Source organism: Pangasianodon hypophthalmus, chromosome 18 (assembly GCF_027358585.1).
Source record: "Pangasianodon hypophthalmus isolate fPanHyp1 chromosome 18, fPanHyp1.pri, whole genome shotgun sequence".
Classification (NCBI taxonomy): domain Eukaryota; kingdom Metazoa; phylum Chordata; class Actinopteri; order Siluriformes; family Pangasiidae; genus Pangasianodon; species Pangasianodon hypophthalmus.
The window spans coordinates 15,511,464-15,532,446 of record NC_069727.1 but is presented as its reverse complement, the minus strand read 5'-3'; the positions used below and the strand labels follow the sequence as shown (position 1 = coordinate 15,532,446).

General features: G+C 39.0%; 2 protein-coding genes across 2 annotated transcripts; one reads left to right on the top strand and one right to left on the bottom strand.

The window, feature by feature from the left end:
• Positions 1-6: 6 nt before the first annotated feature.
• Positions 7-9,420, bottom strand: terfa (telomeric repeat binding factor a). Its single transcript, XM_026922982.3, has 12 exons — positions 9,223-9,420; positions 7,752-7,847; positions 7,533-7,657; positions 6,944-7,036; positions 6,619-6,759; positions 4,950-5,131; positions 3,746-4,381; positions 2,778-2,924; positions 2,534-2,632; positions 2,173-2,258; positions 1,767-1,801; positions 7-1,064 (listed from the first exon to the last, which is right to left on the bottom strand). The coding sequence occupies exons 1-12, from the start codon at positions 9,371-9,373 to the stop codon at positions 906-908; spliced, it is 1,950 nt and encodes a 649-aa protein (XP_026778783.3). The 5' UTR covers positions 9,374-9,420; the 3' UTR covers positions 7-905.
• A 7,898-nt stretch (positions 9,421-17,318) lies between these two features.
• Positions 17,319-20,615, top strand: ckap4 (cytoskeleton associated protein 4). The gene is made up of 2 exons (XM_026922642.3): positions 17,319-17,758; positions 18,862-20,615. Exons 1-2 carry the CDS (start codon positions 17,447-17,449, stop codon positions 20,269-20,271), a joined length of 1,722 nt encoding a protein of 573 aa, XP_026778443.3. The 5' UTR covers positions 17,319-17,446; the 3' UTR covers positions 20,272-20,615.
• Positions 20,616-20,983: the final 368 nt, after the last annotated feature.

Here is a 20,983-nt window from a genome sequence, read left to right as displayed (position 1 = left end):
AATCACTGCTTTACATGATTTGTTTTTAATCATGTTCTGTGAACAAAAATATGTTCAGAATATACAACAGAGGAGCAAAGATGACATTTTTTCATACCTGCACACCTTTCTGAAGGGCTGCACTGTAAAACTTAAATTTAAATGCAGGCGTACAGGAATTTAATCACACACGTGAAAAAATGTATAAACATTTATACAAGTGTAGATTAAAGATAGACATCTACAGTTTTGTTGAATGTATTAGAAAGGTCATTATACCTGCACTTGGATAATTAATATCCCTGACCGAGCATTTCACTTATATTATACACATTTCTATAAATATATAGAAACACAGCCATTTCGTTACCTGGGGCATTTTTGCACTTCTAAAATTCAGACCTAACTGGTACAGATCTCTGTCACATACTGCTGAGGAAAAAAAAAACCAAAAAAAGAAAAAAAAAAAAACATTTTTATACGTACCCTAACGACATCAGTGTTGCTTTTTGATGTTTATTACAACTTTTACTCAACCTTGACAGGATGCTGTACACAAGGATTCAAAACAAATATCTTCACATGTGCATTAACATAAAGCTTCTTCAATTTCAAAAAATACCTTCTTAGATATACACTCCCTGTCCACTTTATTAGGAACACATGTACACACTGTGCCAGCAGCACAATGCATAAACTCATGCAGATACAGGTCAAGGGCTTCAGTTAATGTTCGCGTCAAACATCAGAATCTTGACCTGTATCTGCATGATTTTATGCACTGTGCTGCTGTCACATGACTGGCTGATTGGATAACTACATGAACGAGAAGGTGCACAGGTGACACCAATAAAGTAGACAGTGAGTGTATGTACAAAAATATCTCTTAACATTTGTTTTATTTACATGTTGTCATGTTTACAATCCTACACCATCTTTAATTTTTTCATGGTGCGCCAGCGGTCTTTGATATTGACTGCCGTGCGGCCTTTGAAAGGAAACGCACTTCTAATCCTCTCCCAACGTCCTTCTCCGTAACGAGCCACTCCTTGCTTCACCCAGTCAGACTCTTCATCAGTCCACTTCTGCAACAGAAATACAGTGAATACTTCTGAGCAAACGTCTCCTACATAACCAGAGGGCAATTATACACATTTCACACAATTTGCTCTGTCTTACATCATGTTCAGTCTGGGACTGAGTTCAACACGTTTCCATCAAGAATTTCACGTATTTTTCCTTTTAATGCGTCATAGCTTTCTTTCAAATATAGCTCTCATGCTGTTTCTCAACAGTTAAACTAATAAATACCTAAAATCATAAAACTATGAAAGTTGCTTGTCCCTTCCTCAGTCCTGCTGTTTTACCTAAATCTTCTTATGTTTTCAAAAAGAAGCATTTCTGTTAACATAAGTCATTATTTTTACATGCTAACATACGCCTGGCCTAGCAAAATTTTTAAATTAGTATACAAATCTCTTCTTGCCCAGTGACATTAAGGTTTTTCTGAGTCACATAACACTAAACTTCAAACGCATCATTTAAACATTTTCCCTAACCAAAAGGGTTTTTTTCCCCCACTTCAAGTATCAACAAAATATATCCACTAAAGCCAAATAAAAAGATGTTTTATGAGTATTTGTAAAATATTCCCCATATCCCATATTTATTGTCTTCATAGAAAAATATTTTTTAAACAGAAAAATTTTGCATCAGAAAACTCTTGGTTCGAAGCCTGTCTAATAAGACTTTAAAGTGCCATTGTATATAGAATGAAATTCACTCACCTTCCTTTTGGAATGGCTGTCATTTGAGCTTTGACCTTTAAAAAAAAAAAAAAAAGAAAAAAGAAAGAAAAAAAAAAAAAAAAAAAAAAAAAAAAAAAAACAGCAAAAGGCAAATTCACTCTCAACAAAACCTCTTTTCCAAATTATCATTGCATATGCATATCTTAGCATCTTGATGCGCTAATCTTTTGCATATAGTCCTTTATTTTAGTCAGAATCTTTAGTATTTTTATAATTTTTTACCAGTTAAACCCAGTTATTAGCATCCAAAATTATATCTTTGATTAGACAACAAATCTTTGCCCAGTAACTGCACTGTAATTTTGTTCCAAAGACCTGAGCAAAAATATATGACCCTTTCCACAAGTATTTTTTTTTTTACATAAAGACATAAGAGAGACTGTACCTTTGGTTGTTTTAGTGGAAACATTGAACAGTGACTCCTCATCACTCCACTCTTCCTGGGCTCCAGACACATCCATCCAATGCCTCCTACAACATCATACATATTACTTCATACTAATCATCACATATGCAAACTCATTTATTGTTGTAGGGAGAGCTAAAATACTGACCTAAGGCTATTATTAATTTGTTAATAACCTAACTTCTTTTACAATGCCACTAAACCGTGACTGACTGCACCAGCTGCAATTAGCTGCTTATGAATGACACCAATCTCTCAAAATGAGCTGAAATAATGTTTACAAACTGATCAGAAGTAAGAAAGATGCAGTAAAGCGGAGACTAATGAGGCAAATACACACCGTTTAAAGGAGGATACAGGCTGTTTTGCTGATGGTGGAGAGTCTACCACAATGCTTTCTACACTTTCTTCACTTTGTCCTTCGCTCCCTGTGTGCTGCCTGCGGGACACAATTCAGTTACTACGCAAGAACTCAACTAACATAAAACATTTAGATTTATGGAATGAACTAAACAGTCATTGATAAACACTGGTGAAGTAAAATTAAAATTAAAATAAGAAAAGAGTTTTTGGATGAGACTCACCTCTTCGTTGCTTGTTTCTGATATTTCTTACTAGGTGTGTGTTGGGCAGGAGGAGGGCTGTTGTCCACTCTGCTGGGGGTGGAACAGTTCTGAGGCTTGTCGAGCTGCTGGTGGGAAGCAGGCTCTGGCTCACTGCGGATATTCTTCCTGTGATGAGCCAAAATTCATTGTTTTAGAGCAATCGGCACAATAGTAGGGAAGTGACGCAAAGGGAGAATCAGAATTAATTACTGAACTCTTACAATGATGGAAAACAAACACGAGCTGAATATATAATTAAATAAATAAATAAAAAATACAAACTTGAAACCAATTTCTTAAAAATAATAATAATAAACAAATAAAGTAATCTTTGGATATAATCTTCACATATGCATCACAATGGATGTTAACAAACCTGGTGACTAATGAATGGGTCAAAACTTTTAAAATAAAAAGCAATGCATGCTGATCTAATGTTAGGACTCAAAAGCCTCAGGGTTTTATAAGGTGACTTGCAGATGCACAAATTTATTTTGGTCATGCAGTGAAATGCAAGTAAATGGATGCCAGGGTTAGGGTGTACATACATACATACATACATACATACATATATATATATATATATATTATAGTTCAGGTTTGGAGTTAATGGGATTGATGAAAATCTTTGCATGGAGAAAAAAAAGAAAAAGAAAGAAAGAAAGAAAGAACTGGTACCCGACACATAACGTGGAAAATATATTTGACTTTGGGCGGTATTTCTCAACCCGGGTCCTGGAGTACATTTTTGGCGTTTTCCCTTTTAGCTGATGAGGTAAATCAGGTGAGTTGGGAGCAGTGACAACACCAAAATGTGCAAGGCAGTGGTATTCCAAGACCAGGACTGAGAAACACAGACCTAGACTAAAGACAAAAGACTTTATCCAAAAAGAAAAAAAAATTCTTTCCAGTACAGATGGCAATACGAGCACGTTTTTGGAGTTCACCTGCGAGGAGCTGGTCCGCGGTATTTCCGGACAGGTGTAGAGCTGACGGACAGCGAGCTGAGGGGATCCTCTCCGTCAGAGTGTACCTGCAGTGAACTGGGAGTCTGTTGAGAATCAGACGTTTCACTCAGCAGACTGTCCTCCTCCATCACTAACTGTGCTACACTCACTGCAGACACAACACCAGCAGGTCCCTTCTTGCCTTTCTCAGCAGACGAAGCAGGTGGATGGACATGTGTATCTACTAGTGAAGGTGTGTCCTCTGAACTTTCTTGCTCCTGTTGGTTTGTGTAGGGTTTCAGGGTCACTTTAGTTTGACTGCTGGCATCAGACTGCACACAAGATGCAACGCATCGCTGCTGTGACTGCAAACTGTCATCAGAGGGTCTTTCTTCACACACGCACAAACTCTGCTCCTTTTCTTCCAAAAACTCCTCCATTGGAGTCTCTGTGAGTTTGAGACAAAGTTCCATGTTACGATCTATTTCATTCTCCTGCTGTGCCTCACACTCCACCTCATCCTCCAGCTGAGTGAAGGGGACAGAGACAGAAAAGTGCTCAGCAAGCTTGGGATAGATGGCCCTCAGGTTGCCCCGGGTCAGGTGCACTGTTACCAAAACAGCAGGGGAACGAGCTCTGCGAAAGGAGAGAGAACATGGATACTAATGTTTAATCCAGTGCTCATTAGGGCTGGATTCAAATATATGGTGATATTTCAAGCCATTTTCATGCAGTGCCACCTTAAAATCTGTGAAGGTAAAAATTTACCAAAATATATTGTCTAGACTTACAAGAACAGCTCCTTATTACTGTAAGTAACGATCGTAGATTTACTCAGAATATCTTGTATAATACGACAGTGTTTTTCCCCTAAACTAACCACGCTTGTGTAAATGCTCCTGTGAAAGATTTATGAATAAATTAGTTTGTATCCAGTTTGATACATGAGGTCCAATATCAATATAATATCTTCATAGTGTCCAGCTCTAGAACTGATTTTAGACATGGGACCTAAAGCATGTTTCAAATCAAACGCTTGACGATTAACTACCAATTAATCTCACATGATAAACAAGAAAATCACTGAATGCTTCAGTGCTGTGGGCCATGAAATGAAACCATTAACATGCTAGAACAATTTGGTAAATACTGATTGTGAGAAGCTGTTTACAATAAATCATTCAAGCAGTAACTATGTACACACCTTAGGTTATTTTTGGTTGGTGTGCTCTGTTGCGAATTGGATGGAGAATGGTGCAGGAGAACTGTATGTTCAGTGTTCGCTCTGTCCTGTGTACAGGACTGCACGCTGATACTCCTAACGGCTTGAGGCTCACGTGCGGCCCCAACGTCTACTGTCCTTCCTCGCCTCGAGACCTTGACCAACTTTAAAGAAAACAAATCATGAATGTTAACCAGCCTAACTACACAGAATATGAAAAACTGTTACACCTGCCTGCAATGACAGTGAAGGCTATGCATTATATGGCATCCCAGTCTTTATTGTTTAAACACTGATCAGGATGGTGACGCTGCAGTCAAAAGTTCATCTTTTATTTTAGGAACGGTGACATACATGGTGTCCTTTCGCCCTGGGGATCAAATAGAGCTGCAAGAGCTCATTTAAAATGATCATCATGATTATTTTGCATAATATTATTACAAATTATCTATTACATTTATAGTTTTATTTAGTTATAGTTATGATGATATGCATTTAGTTTAATTTTAAATAAACAGAACATACCACCATCACCAAAGATGCACAAATTAAATATTTCATAGCTAGCCCATCAGGCAAGTAAAAGCATCAATCCAACGTATTGCAAAAGTAAGTAGTGAGGCAACTATGAATAACTTCATCATTTTTTGTTTTTGTTTTTTTTTTTTTGCATAAGCTGCTCCTAATGATCACAATGAGGGAACAATTTCCAAACAATAGACTCCTCTCTCTGTTGCAGTTAGGGAAGCGCTTCTGTGTCCTGAGAATGAGGAGGAGTTTCTTCCCACAGACCATTCAGGGCTTCAACCAGGACAACACATAGGACTAGACCATGGAGTTGCTTGCACAACATCCACACCCCCTACATTCCTGTTAATATACTCATATTACCCTAAATTTATAAATGTTTATTATATATGCTGTTATTTTCACTGCAACTACCTCAGCCCGAAGCATTGTATTGCACACATAACTGCACATATCTGAACTTTATTCCAAATATAGACCATACTGTTGCTGCCATCTATCTTTTATATCCTTTATATTATATTTTTATATTTTTCCTTTTCTACATGTATAAAAGTAAATTCTGGTTTATGCAAAATCTATTTTTCTGTCACAAACAGTCGCAAAAGCATTTCACTGTGTGTGTGCATGTCGTACTGTGTATGGTTGTGTGTGTGTGAGATCGACAAATTTTTCATTTGAATTTTTAACTTTTATATATAAAATAGAAACAAAATAAGACTTAAATGAATAGCCACATTATGCACCCTGGCAGATATATGAATAAGGGCTCGTGATTTAACACAGCTGAGAAACTGATATCTAAAGGTTGCCAGTTAGATAATAAAAACTAACTAATATTTGTTAGAGAGGAGGGGTTGTCTACATGGGAAGAGTTCTGGACATATATTACTGTAAGGTCTCAATAGACAACTATTTTGTGTTCTGTCTTGCACTGTATTTTATTACATGGTTAAAATGTGCCTGTAAAAATCTGTAACCTTGCATAGTTATGGTAATGTTGTATTTCTGTTACCCATCAGCCTTCCAAAAAAAAAAAAAAAAAAAAAAAAGCAATAAAAACTTTAATTCAAAAAAAAAAAAAAAAAAACTAGCTAATATCCATAAAGCCTTAAAGTCATACCTTGACTAGAAAAGGCTCTGCAATGTGGTGGAGTTTGTCAATGAAGTCCAGCATGTCCTGTTTGAATTCGCTGTACGAGATCATGTTCAGAACTGAATGTGTGCTGCATCGTCTTTTCATCAGATCTACGTACAGCTTTTTCTACAAAACAGGAGGATAAAGGTTCACAGATGATTTATTATTCTCCACATGAATACACAACTGGATGAAATACACCACATAAAAGTCTAGGAATATCTGAGACACATCTCCCATACTGGCCATATATACTGACCCCAATACAATAACAGTGTTTACAATAACAGTGTTACAAATAGTAATGTACCTTGCCAGCTGAATCCATGCCTTTTGGAAAGTGTTTAAGCAGCATCTCCTGAGCTTTTTCAAACTGTTTGCTTTTTATGCAAACAACAATAAGCTGGAATACAAACAAACATCTTATTTTAATATCATAGACCAGAACCATAAGTCAGGACAAAACACTAATGCAACAACTGATCAACAAAATTGATCAAATTTCAGGATTATAGGTTACTTGGGTTATGTCAGGGGTATTCAGCTAAAATCTGTAAAGGTGAAGTCGAAATGAAATGAAATTCTTTGCTTAATAAAGATCTGGATAAGCAACTAAAAGGACAGAATGGTGACAACTGTTAACTTTTAATGCTTAAATATCAGTGATTAAATTTTGGCAATAAAAAAAAGACAATTGTTTTAAGAAGTTGTTTTGTTTTACACTATTCAATAATATTGTTTTGCAGTTAATGACCTGTTATTTAATTAAAGCCTAGTTAGGAGTTCTGCTGTAATATTGGTTGATTGGAATCTAACTCACCAATCATAAAAATAAAATAATTAATTATCAAAAATAACCGTCAGTTACAGCCCTACTTGTTTCACATCTCGGGTCTCACCATTTCCCTGATTGAGGTGTGAACTTGCTCCAGTATCTCTTGAGCCACATCCATTTCTGTACAGATGGACTCTAACACGCTCAGTGCCGACTCTAGAGGTGTTAGAGGCTTCTGAAATGTAACATCTGCAAATAAAAACTGGCAATGAGACATCGGTGGAGCCACAAGTCGAATAAAATAAGACACATTTTAAATAGTATCTCATGTTGACAGACTTACCAAGTTTGTCTCCCTCGTTGATCCGTGAGAGGAACTGCATGAATCGCAGTTTGATGGCCATGTCAGTGTGTCCATCAATCGGTCTGACCACCAAACCTTCATTTTGAAACATAAAAACACTAAATCAAAACATGTGCAATTGGCAGGCTCAAGGCTTTACTGTACTTTAAAGGAACAATCCATTCTGCAACTCATTTAATGTTTAGACTAAAATATTCGTGATGTGTTTAGTGTTTCTGGTGCTAATTTGTTGGTTGGTGCTGTATTTTCGTTATTCTTGAGAGGTGACGTGTGACGCGCTGACGTCACAGGAGGACATTTTGTGTTTCAGTATACAAACCTGACACTGCTGAGTGGAGCTGGACAAACTAAACAACGAAAGCACTGCTGCATTGCTCTCTTTAGGTGGAAATGAATCGAGGACTAAATCCCAATGGTACCACTATCAGCAGGTGCACTATACTGCCAAAAGTTTGTGGATACCTGGCCATCACTCCCATATCTGGGTCTTCTCCAAACTGTTGCCACAAAGTTGGAAGTACACAGTTGTATAGAATGTCTTTGTATGCATTTGTAGCATTACAATTTCCCTTCACTGAAATTAAGAGGCTTAAACCTGTTCCAGCATGACAATGCCCCTGTGCACAAAGCGAGCTCCGTGGTGTGTGAAGGTTGGAGTAGAAGAACTCGAGTGTCCTGCACAGAGCCCTGACCTCAACCCCACTGAACACCTTTGGGATGAACTGGAGCACCGACTGAACCCCAGACCTCCTCACCAACATCAGCGCCTGATCTCACTAATGCTCTTGTAGCTGAACGATCACAAATCCCCACAGCCACGCTCCAACATCTAGTGGAAAGCCTTCCCAGAAGAATGGAGCTTATTATAACAGCAAAGTGGGACTAAATCTGGACTGAGATGTTCAGCAAGCACATACTGTATCTGATGATCAGGTGTCTACAAACTTTTAGAAGGAAGTTGAAACCAAAAAAAACTCAGAAATGAATCATAAATGAATCTCTTGCACAAGGAAAATGACATATTGATTATATTTTTGATATACATGTCATTTAGGATGGAGTTTTCCTTTAATATCTTGACATCTCCAGTTTACTCAGGTGTGACAGGAAGCACTCCAGGTTATTGGTCTCACCTGGTCATAACTGCAGTGTAAACAAGTAGGCTTGCAAATTATTCCTCCAAGAAAAAAACAGATTAAAAAACTGAATTTATAATTACTCTTTAACATGACAGTGATTTCATTATATCCAGTACCAAGCAGTTTAGGTGTTTTAGTTTTTAAATCTGTTTATTTAAGCTTCTCCTTGTTGTTATTATGACTAACATTATATCCTAACTGTGTTGTATAACTTGTACGTGTTTATATTCGACTTAATAAACAGTAAACAGGAGTAAAGGAAGTGAAGTGAACATGCTAACTAGTTAGCACAGAGACAAAACCCAACTTACTTTCGATAAGGTTCCTGAGCTGGGTGAAACTGTCATAGTCTTCATTTCGAAACGCCTCGAAAGCTTTAGAAACGTAAAAGTCAAAACTCCAGCGGTTGATAATTTGCTCGTCAGTAAGTTGTTTGTTGCTGCTGTTGCTGGACGACGCCATGTTCACGTCGCTTCATAGTTTTTCTTTTTATGTGGCGCGAAAAGTCTTCTTCTTCTGCAGTTTTTTTTATGTTTCAGCGCCGCAAACCAGCAGGTTTATAAAGCGCCCCCTACCGGCCTGGACACTGCTCACTTACACCTGGTGGAAAGCAATGATAAGGGTCTTATGGATGAGATAAGATAAGATTAAACAAACAAACAAACAAACAAACAAATAAATAAATAAAAGATAAGATTAAATAAATAAATAAATAAGATGAAATAAATAATAGATAATAAGAGATAAATAATAAAAAAAGTAATAAATAAACAAATAAATAATAGATAAGATAAGATAAGATAAGATAAGATAAGATGCAGCAGCACAAGTAGGAGGAGTAACATCAAAAAAAAGAAAAGAATTTCCATAAATACCTATCCAATAGAAATAATAGAAATAGTAGAAACAACAGAAATTATAGAAACAAGAAAATAGATCTGTGTGTACGTACAAATGCTAGAGTTCTATTTGTGTGGTATATACACACGCACACACACACGCACACACACACGCACACACACACACACACACACACATATATATATACATATATATATATATATATATATATATATATATATATATATATATGTGCAATATCTGTGGAATGACAATTAACTGTTGAGCATGTGTGTTTTTATACATGAACTAAAGTATAAAATGAATTATAATTTATAAGAGCAAATTGAACTGAACTGAAACCCTATTGTTTTTGAAGGGATTATTATTATTATTATTATTATTATTATTATTATTATTATTATTATTATTATTATTATTATGCTCTAAATCTGATCATGAAGGCCAAATTGTAGAGAGACTTGAAACTTTGAGGGTTAGGCAAAACAATACAAATGTACAAAAATGGCCGTAACTTTTGAACCTTTTGTCACGGATGCAACCATGCTGAAAAAAAAAAGAATAAAAACCATCACAGAAATTGTAATGGTTTTCATTACAAATACCATTACAAACCATCAGCTAGCCATTAAAACCGTTATCATTCTTGGCAGAGGATTATGTGGGGGCCCCAGGGAAAATAAATGTGCATGGGGCCCTACTGAAAGATTTTTGTTATTATGTCTTCATGTTACCCAGAGATATAATTATACAATGTACATTTAAAAGTAGTCTACAAGTCTACAGATCTAACAGAACATAGGAATGTCTATCTTAAACTATTCACAGTACATTGTCATCTTAAAAAACGCCACTTACGAGCCTTAGCTAAAGCAAATGCTGCATTATTTTAAGATGAAAATTTCTGATTATTTAAATGATCAGTCCTCAGGGGCCTCTCAGAATGCAGGGCCCCAGGCAATTGTCTGTCCTGTAACTACGCCTCTGATTATTAGTCCCTAATGGTAACATGCCACCAATAGAAGGCAACGAATTACCAGTAGAGACCCATAGAGACCATTAGAGTTTCCATTAAAACCAATACAATTCCCATTATAACTATTAAAACCATTATAAATTCTGCGAGGGTTTCTATTGTTTTTTTCAGCAGGGTGTCTGAAAAAGTGTCTTATATCATTGGCTCACGACAAATAAAATGTATATCTCTGATTTCATTTCCCTCAGATTTTCCATCAAATTTTCCACCATTTTGAATTTTTTTGTAAAACCTACTTTTGCGAACTCCTCCTGGACCTTTCTTCGGAACTTCGGAACACCAAATTTTGCTCAGATCATCTTCAGACAATGAAGACCAAATGTTATTTAAAGAATTTTAAGACCAAACTGTTCGCTTAATAATGCGTCAACGAATATGATGGAGCATGCCGAAATGAACACGGGGTTATACCTCTGCAATGCTTTGGCGTATTGACACCAAACTCGGTGCGTCTTATAACAACCATGACCTGAAGGTACAAGAGCAGTTTTGTAACAGCGCCACCTACTTGTCTCGAGATATGAAAAATTGCTATTTTTGCTTATAACTTCTGTATAATTTGTCCTAATATCATGGAACTGGTACACATAATATCTTTTTACGCAAGTTCTTAAAGTGCTTGGACCCCAATAATTGCTGCTCGCAGCTACATTTAACATTTGAAATTATACTATATTATTATTATTATTATTATTATTATTATTGTTTCAGTAGACTTAATCTTCAACTCTGTAGATCATGTCAGTACTGTAAATATTCTCAACATTTACACTTATATTTATGGTCTTGTACAGAGCGACTCATAGCAGTGCTTTGTAGTTTCTATCAAAAACACATCACGCATGATAGTTCACTAGGTCAGGGACTAAGAGTACCATCAATTTAAAAACCCTCTTGGGGTAGAGGGTTAATACAGAACGAAAAACACAAGACAATTGCTAATACAAGTGCTTGGCGAAGATGTAGGTCTTTAGTCTTTGTTTGAAGACAAAGCTGTTCAGACAGCAGGGGAAGGTCGTTCCACTATCTGGGTGCCAGAACTAACAAGAACCTTGATGCATGTCTTCCTTGCACCCTGAGGGATGGTGGGTCCAATCAAGCCACACTAGAGGCTCAAAGGAAGTGTGTAGCAGAGTGGGGTGTGATAAGGTAGGTGGTTTAAGGTAGATGGGTGCTGGTCTGTTTTCTTTTCTTTTTTTTTTTTTTGGTTTTGCAGGCAAGCATCAGAGGTTTAAATATGACGCAGGCATCTACAGGAAGTGGAGTGAGCATAGAAATGGGATTGTGCTGGAGAACATAAACATAAACACAAACAAATGCCTCCTTTTTTATATCTTACATTCACAACATTGCTGAAAGTAAGTCTAAGAAATATAATAACTCCTAGGTCCACACTAAATTGGCCCTAAGTGTGATTGTGTGTGCATAGTGCATGCAGTGCCTTCCAGGGTGTAAACCTGCCTTTCATGCAGAGTTCCTGAAACCACCACTGCCCTGAACTTCAGGGAATACTGAAGATGAGTGAATGAACTCTTAGGTCCTGCTATCTGACTATGTACAGTATTTAAGTCATATTAACACTTTAACACTATATGGCCAAACGTTTGTGGACACCTGACCATCACACCTATACGTTTTTGTTGAACATCTCATTCCAGATTTAGTCCCCCTTGCTGTTATAATAACCTCCACTCAACCTATCATATTTTAGGAGCAGTTCTGAAAAGTTTGATGGTTATGAGTTCAACAATCAATGGAGGAGGAATGAAAAATGTTGTTGCTTTAAAAATGATGTTCCTTTATATGGATGGCAATGCCTTCCATGCCACTGCATACGGATTATAGATGTGATTGCACAGTGATTGCGCAACTGCAACACACTGATAAAAATTAAATGCAATGGGGAAGTACATTCTTTTCTGATGCAGTGTCATTGTTTAACTGAAAAAGCAACATCATGATGATTTTTTTTTTTTTTTTAATGAAAAGCAATGTAAGAGCAGTCCAACGAAGGTTTATGCTCAGTGTGGCACATTGTCACAAATGAAACGCAATACTGTTTGTTTATTACATTTTATATGTATATATAATTACTTTTTTAGTATTATACCATGATATTATGCCAATATGCCAATAGACCTATTTGCTATACAAAATTGCTGTATGGCAATTGTTCTGTGTGTACAGTTGGTGTGTATTTAAGATAGTGAGCAAATTGAATAAATCAGACTTTAAAAAAAAAAAAGATAAAGTAAAGGTCTTTATTCTAGATTGCATGGCCATCCACAATATTTCAGAAAATAACGTAACATAAAGATAAGCTAAAATTTATTATTCCCTCATGGAGATGACAGTGTCATAGCAGTATGATAGGAAGAATATAACATGAGAAGGTAGATAAATACAGGGATTTGACAGCAGGGATTTGACAGCAATAGTACCAGTATGACTCACAGAGCATTTTATTAGGAACACCAGTACTCCTACTGCATGCAATTATCTAATCAGCCAATCATGTGGCAGCAGTGTAATGCATAAAATCATGCAGATACGGGCCAGCAGCTTCAGATCAACCAATCAGAAAAGTGTGATCTCAGTGATTTTATCCATGGCATGATTGCTGGTGCCAGACGGGCTGGTGTGAGTGTTTCTATAAATGCTGATCTCCTGGGATTTTCACACACAGCAGTCTCTAGAGTTTACTCAGAATGGTGCAATAAAGAAAAAACATGCATCCTAATGGATAGAGAGTCAGACTTGCAACCCAAAAGTAAACCTGAAGGTCGTGGGTTCGAGTCTGAGGTCCGGCAGGGATTGTAGGTGGGGGGAGTGAATGACCAGCGCTCTCTTCCACCCTCAATACCACGACTGAGGTGAGACCCTTGAGCAAGGCATCGAACCCCCAACTGCTCCCCGGGCGCTGCAGCAAAAAAACAAAGGCTGCCCACTGCTCTGGGTGCGTGTTCACTACTGTGTGTGTGCGGTTGGATGGGTTAAATGCAGAGCACAAATTCCAAGTATGGGTCACCATACTTGGCCACAAGTCACTTTTTAAAAAAAAAAGAAAGAAAGAAAAGCATCTCAGAATGTACAACACGTTGAATCTTGAGGTGGATGAGCTACAACAGCAGAAGACCACGTCAAGTTCCACTTCTCTCAGCCAAGAACAGAAAGCTGAGGCTGCAGTGGGCACAGGCTCACCAAAACTGGATAGTTGAAGTCTGGAAAAACGAAGCCTGGTCTGATGAATCTCGATTTCTGCTGAGGCTCACAGATGACAGGGTCAGAGTTTGGCACCAACAGCATGAATCCATGGACCCAACCTGCCTTGTGTGGACGTGGTGTAATGGTGTGGAGAATGTTTTCTTGGCACACTTTGGGCCAGTTAATACCAATCAATCATCGCTTGAATGCCTCAGCCTGTTTGAGTATGTGCATCCCTTCATGGCCACAATTTACTCATATTCTAATGGCTCCCTCCAGCATGATAATGCATCTTATCACAAAGCAAAAATCATTCACAGCATGAAAACGCACCTGAAAAATCTGCAGGAATTGCTTGAAGCAATCGTGTCAACATGGACCAGAATCTCAAAGGAATGTTTCCAACATCTTGTGGAATCCATGCCATGAAGAATTGAGGCTGTGTTGAGAGCAAAGGGAGGCCCTACCCAGTATTAGTGTAGTGTTCCTAATAAAGTGCTCAGTGAGTGTATGTTACGTAGGACAGTAAATAAATATATCAGAAAAATAGGCAGCAGCATATAATTTGTGTGTAAATATTTAAGAACCAGCCTACAAATATCTGTCAGTTTTGGAGATATTTTAGTGTAGGATAAATAGAAAGCCTATAGATAATGTCCATATTAACAATCATTAAAAAAAAAAAAAGAAAGAAAGAAACCATGATCAGTGCTTCTAGATAGCAATACTAGAAAAGATAAGAGCAAAAAAGAGAAGAAAAGAGAAGAAAGTAAAAGAGAAGTAAAAGAGAAGAAAAGAAAACAAAGTAAAAGAGAAGAGAAGAAAAGAAAAAGTAAAAGAAAAGAAAAGTAAAGTAAAGAAAAGCGAAGGAAATAAAAGAGAAGAAAGTAAAAGAGAAGTAAAAGAGTAGAAAAGAGAAGAAAAGAGAAGAAAAGAAAAGAAAAGTAAAGTAAAGTAAAGTAAAGTAAAGAAAAGAAAAGAAAGGAAAAGTAAAGAAAAGAAAAGAAAAGAAAAGGAAGGATGATGGTTAGATGTGTGTGGATTTGTTCATGTGGTTCTACACTCAGCTGCTGCTCATCTTTATGTTTTCAGAGCTCTTAGTGCAGAGCCGTGCAGTGTTCAATGGCGCTGCAGAGTGAAAAGTTGTTAGTGATCTCTCTTTAAGAAAATGATGGTGCAGTTCGGCTGTGCAGGAATTCGCCACGTCAGAGGGGTGGCACAACCAAACGAGCCAAACGGAGCTTGTGTTCAGCCGACATCCTGCACAAAAGCCTTTTCAATCACAGCCATACAGCCCAAATTTCAGACGTCATACTGACCAATATACATAATGACAATATATGATAATATGCATCTTTATCAATATGCATTGATATCTTAGCTAAGGACATTATAGATCAAGACTCTCTCTCTCTCTCTCTCTCTCTCTCTCTATTTATCTATCTATCTGTCTAGAGTTTTGTCTGTAGATTTCTCTCCATGACTTGTAAATAATCTTATAAATATTATAACACTATAATTTGTTTTTTTTTTATCCTAACCTCTCCTCTTTCTTTAAGTCATCTCAGATTCACTGTAATTTTGAAAAGTTTGCAGCTGGTTGTGGAGAGAGAACACCCCGTTCTCCGAGGATCATCACCAATGTTGCCAGATTGCGCAGTTTCAAGCACACAGACATTGCAGCCTATGTAGCCTATACTGAGAAATTAGACCTGGTTAGTCCATGCAATTTTTTGAGGTTATATATATATATACATATATGCTGTTGAAGAATTACATTATTGGATTTGTTAACATTTCTATCATATCGTTATACTGATTAAATGCATACCACTTTCCCTACGTTCTCACTAGTAAGTGACAAGGCAGCCGGTGACCATTCATTCTCTGTCAGTGTGTGCAAAACAGCCACAAATTCAGCAACAGCGACAAAGCAGCATTTCAACTGAGATTTGCTCAATTCTGTGCAAAGTAGGTATGACATGGTATAAAGCAACAAATCCAAAAGACTGGCTCAGAAGAATCCTTGGTCCAAACCTATAGCACATGCGGTCCGATATTTCTTCAGTTCCTCACTCACAACTTTAGTTCCTACCAGTTAGTTCTCATTTACTTCCTGATGCTTGAAAACTGAAGAAAAACTTGTAACTGTGGTTTCATCTTATTCTTTCATGTACTACCTTTAAATAAATGTGTGCTGAGAAATGACATAGAAAAATAAACCGTGGAAGGAAGTAATAGAGATCATTGGTGCCTCTGGTGAGTGGGAGCAAGAGGTAGGTGCTTTGCCAAACTGCCAATAAAGTGAGTAAAGCCTAGAACATAGCATGTACATCAAGTGTAAATACATTTTAAACAAACGTGGTGTGAATAGGGGGCTATAGGCACTACATTTTGGCTGCTATTGTTTCTCACTGGAATAAAAAAACCATTCTGGACAGTACATGTCCACAAACAGTAACAGTAGTGGTCACTACACAACCACAAGAGACAAAATACAAGCGACACAAGTGACTTGTCACTTGCTAGTGTGAACACAGGGTTATAGGGTTTAACACCATAACTTTTCCACCATCAGTGCTACTTGCATTTTTATTACAACTGAATTATTGAATCTGAATATGTGGACGCTGAACATAAGAGGTTTATTCAAAACAAATAAATACAGATGTGTGATCTTCTAATACAGCCTATTTAAGTAGTATGGATTCAATGGTGGGGGGCACAGTGGCTTAGTGGTTAGCAGGGGATGGGGGTTCGATTCTCTGCCCTGTGTGCATGGAGTTTGCATGTTCTCCCTGTGCTTCGGGGGTTTCCTCCGGGTACTCCGGTTTCCTCCCAGTCCAAAGACATGCTTTATAGGCTGATTGGCATCTCTAAATTGTCCATAGTGTTTGTGTGTGTGCGCGTGCATGATTGCGTCGTGTCCAGGTGTCCCCCGCCTTGTGCCCCTCCTGGTACTCCGGTTTCCTCCCAGTCCAAAGACATGCGTGGTAGGCCGATTGGCAATTGTGTGTGTGTGTGTGCATGATTGTGCCATGCGACGAGTTGGCACCCCATCCAGGGTGTCCCCCACCTTGTGCCCCGAGGCCCCTGGGATAGTCTCCAGGCGACGGTACAGAAAATGGATGGATTCAATGCTGCTTTAATTTTATTATTCAGAATGAAATCGTTATTGACAATTTTTAAGTTTTTTTCCTTCCATTATATACATACTTTATTAAAAGATTACCAAACAGCTGGACTGGTTTATTGAACCGCTTTAAAGCTCCACTGTTCAGGAAACTTTCTGTGCAATCTGGCAACCCGGCGTGTGTGCCACGGCTGCAGTAGCGGCCACGACGCGCTCAGTGATACGCTGCATCCACTCCACATAGACTCAGTGTAACAAACCCCACACAACACTGTGGAGTGCAGAGCAAACCGAACAAGCCATGCCTTCCAAGAACAAAAACAAGGGCGCAAACTCCACCGACAAAGCCGCTGTTAACCCTCAGGATGACGCGGCGAAGAAGAGCCCCAAAGTCAGCAAAGCAGACAGTTCTGCCAACTCCAGACCAGGCTCAGGAAAGCTCACCAAGCTCCTGTCTGCCCTGTCCTACATGGTTTTAGTGTCCGGAGCTGCTTTCGCCTCCTTCTACCTGCAGAGAGTGCTGACTGAAGTGAACCAGATCCGCTCAGAAAGTGAAGAAGCCCTGCAGAAAAACGCCGAGGTGCTGCACAGAGTAGAACATGCACTCCAACAGGTAGAGTAAACCTTCACTGATTACTAAACTTTTATTCTTATTAGAGATTGCACTGCTTGTTGAAGAGATCTCAGGAAATGGACAAAGAGCAAAGCAAACACACCCCCTCCTCCTTTTGGTCCCTGATGAGTTGGCAGCAAAGAACATTGTGTACAAAGTTATATTTAGGCCTCAATGACAAAAAAAAGTGAAGAAAAAGTAATAAAAACACATTTTATAACACTTACAAAAAGGAAATACTTTAGGTATTATGCAAGACTGTAAGACTAAACCAAAAATGTTAAAATGCCTGAGCTCATTCACTGATCCATTCATTCCTTCAGGCCAGTGGAAACACCTCAGCCTGGGTTACTCCCCCTTCCTCCTCTGCGTGCTGGTCACTGCCACCTCAACATTATCTAATAATCAGTCATTGTCAAAAGCGTAGGCAGTTTCTCATCCAATTTAAAAGAATGGTTCAGCCAAAAATGAAATTTACACCTTTTTTCCCTTATCCCAAATGTTGTCAAAATCATATTTGGTGTCAGAAGTTTGGCCCATTAATTTTACACAGAAGCAGTGAGAGCTAAGTTTAGCCTCCAGTTTAACCAGTCTACATTGCTACATGTCTACGTCATCATTCACAAACCATGTCACCATGTTGTTGAACATGTCGAACTTGCTAAAGTGGTTTCCGATACTTTCTGACACACTTTATGGTCACTTGGAGATATTAAGCCAAATTATGTAACTTGTGTTGAGTGTGTAATTGTTACGCATGCAGTTTACACAAACTGAAGGCTATAGGATTTGGTTATTTGTTAACAACTTTAGTTTTGTAGTTCCAGTGCAAAAAAAAAAAAGCAAAGTCAGACATGTCCTTGCCGATCAGCTACATTTGGGGTGGGGGTGGGGGGGACCTGTGTATTCTTCATTTATAGATGAGCACAGTATTTAGTTATTGGACACTAGGTGGTTAGTGGTATTTTTCATTTCCAGTATGTTCCATAATCTATAGTACAAGAAATGTCAACACAAAGCTAAAATTAATGGATATAAGCATTTATATTGATGTCATGTGTATGAAATTAAATGATATATGTAATCTGCATCCTTCTTTTCAGGTGAATTCTATGAAGTTTTCTCTGGAGGGTCTGGAGGCTGCAGTGGGCCGTACCCAGGCTGAACTGGAAAGCGCTAATCGAGCCATAATAAAGGGAGAAACAGAGACACGAAGGGTTGAGGAAGTGCTCCAGAAACTCCAGAACGAAATCCTTCGCGACCTCTCTGAGGGTATCCGGGAAGTGAAACAGGCACGTGAGCATGATTTCTCTTCCCTGGAGAAAACCCTGGAGGTGCGCCTGGCGGAGCTGAGCCGCTCTATCGCTGACAGCGTAGCCGAGTTCACTGGAGCTCAAGAAGAAGCTCAAGCGCAGCTCAGTGACCTCAGAATCCGGCTGGAAGAGCAGAATGAGCCTGGTAATCTCAAAAATGAGCTTATGGCAATCACCACTGCTGTAGCTGGCCTCCACACTGCAAACGAGGTGGCAGAGGGCAACATAGGTGTTCTCAGGGAACAGATTGTGTCAGTCAATTCAGAGCTGCAGACGAGGAACAAGGAGGTGGCATCCTTGTCTGAGGAACTTGAGGCAGTCAGGTCTCTAGTGCAGACCACTGCTGGCTCATTGAGGCAGGAAGTATCTGCGTCACAGGCCATCGTACAGGCCATGTCTGACCAGATCCAGAATGCGCAGGATGAGCAGCTTCGCACCAGCCAAGCCGTGCAGAGCCTCCAGATAGACCTGATGGGAGAACTATCTAAGAGAGAGACAAGGGAAGACGATCTGGAAGCCAGGCTGAAGATCACAGAAGAAAGTATAGACACGATTGCAAACTTGGCCACAGAGCAGACGAGCCGAGTCGAGGCTTTTCTCTCCAAACATGACTCTCATGAGAGCTCATTAGCCGCCCAGAGCCAGGTGGCTGAGAAGGCAAGGCAGGCACTCAAGGAAGAGCTGGAGGAATTAAGAGGTAGCCTTGGGGAGCTCCAGGCCAGTATAGATGCTTTGGCTGACACTAATACCAGGTTAGAAGGAGTGGCTTTGGAAGAGTCAGTATTACAAACTGAGCAGCTGCAAAATGACGAGTGGGAGAATGCTGGTCAGAAAGAAGAGGCAGCAGCAGAGGAGGTAGTCGAGGAAGTGGCAGCAGAGGAGGCAGTTGAGGAAGTGGCAGCAGAGGAGGCAGTTGAGGAAGTGGCGGCAGAGGAGGCAGTTGAGGAAGTGGCAGCAGAGGAGGCAGTTGAGGAAGTGGCAGCAGAGGAGGTGGTGGAGGAAGAGGCAACAACAGAGGAGGTGGTTGAGGAAGAGGCAGGAGCAGAGGAGGTGGTCGAGGAAGAGACACAAGCAGAGGAGGTGGTCGAGGAAGACTTCACAACAGAAGAGGCAGTTGAAGAAGACTCAGTAACAGATGAGGTAGCTCAGGAGAATACTGAATCTGAGGAAGTGCCAGTTGAGGAGGAGGAGAGGCAGTGAGTAAAGCGATCTGTAGTCTAAACCTGTAGGGTAACATAGGATATTGGAAAAGGACAGTCAATGGACTGATTCTGTGAATCTGAAAAATACACATCCTGCACTGTTGTTTTTTTCTTCCTGGACTTATTTTCATACGGACGTCTTCCAGTGTCAGCTGCTTTTAATGTTTTGAACGTGTAATGAGTGTTCTGTTTTCCAATAAAATATTTAAAACGTAAACACAATGTGAAGATATCTGTTGCCCCCAAAACCCATAATCATGTATTTATGTATACAGTACCTGTATTTCTAGCAATACTGTCTTTTCATCAACAATTAAATATATATATTTTTTAATTTTCAAATGATCTCAGAGGCCATATATTTCACAGTGCATGAACACACTGATTGTTAAAGCCCACTATTTGGGAAACCAACTTGCCACAGAACAATGTGTGGTATCTGCAGCACTAAGCCTTTCATCAACAGATACTTTAGAGATGGAATGCAATGTCACTTGCCATTGGTTTATGGGTTCACATGTATCCTGGTGGCTTGTAATGATTGGCTGTAGGGGGACTTACCCTGCAGCTCCAACCCCCTCCATTTCCTCTGACTCAGGCTCCAGTGCTAAGCAAATGGAGTCCAAACTCTAACAAGAGAAACAGTTTGTCCTCCCTGTAAAAAAATGTCTCGGGGGGGAAAAACCCCTGGCTGTGTCTGGTTCCAGTTA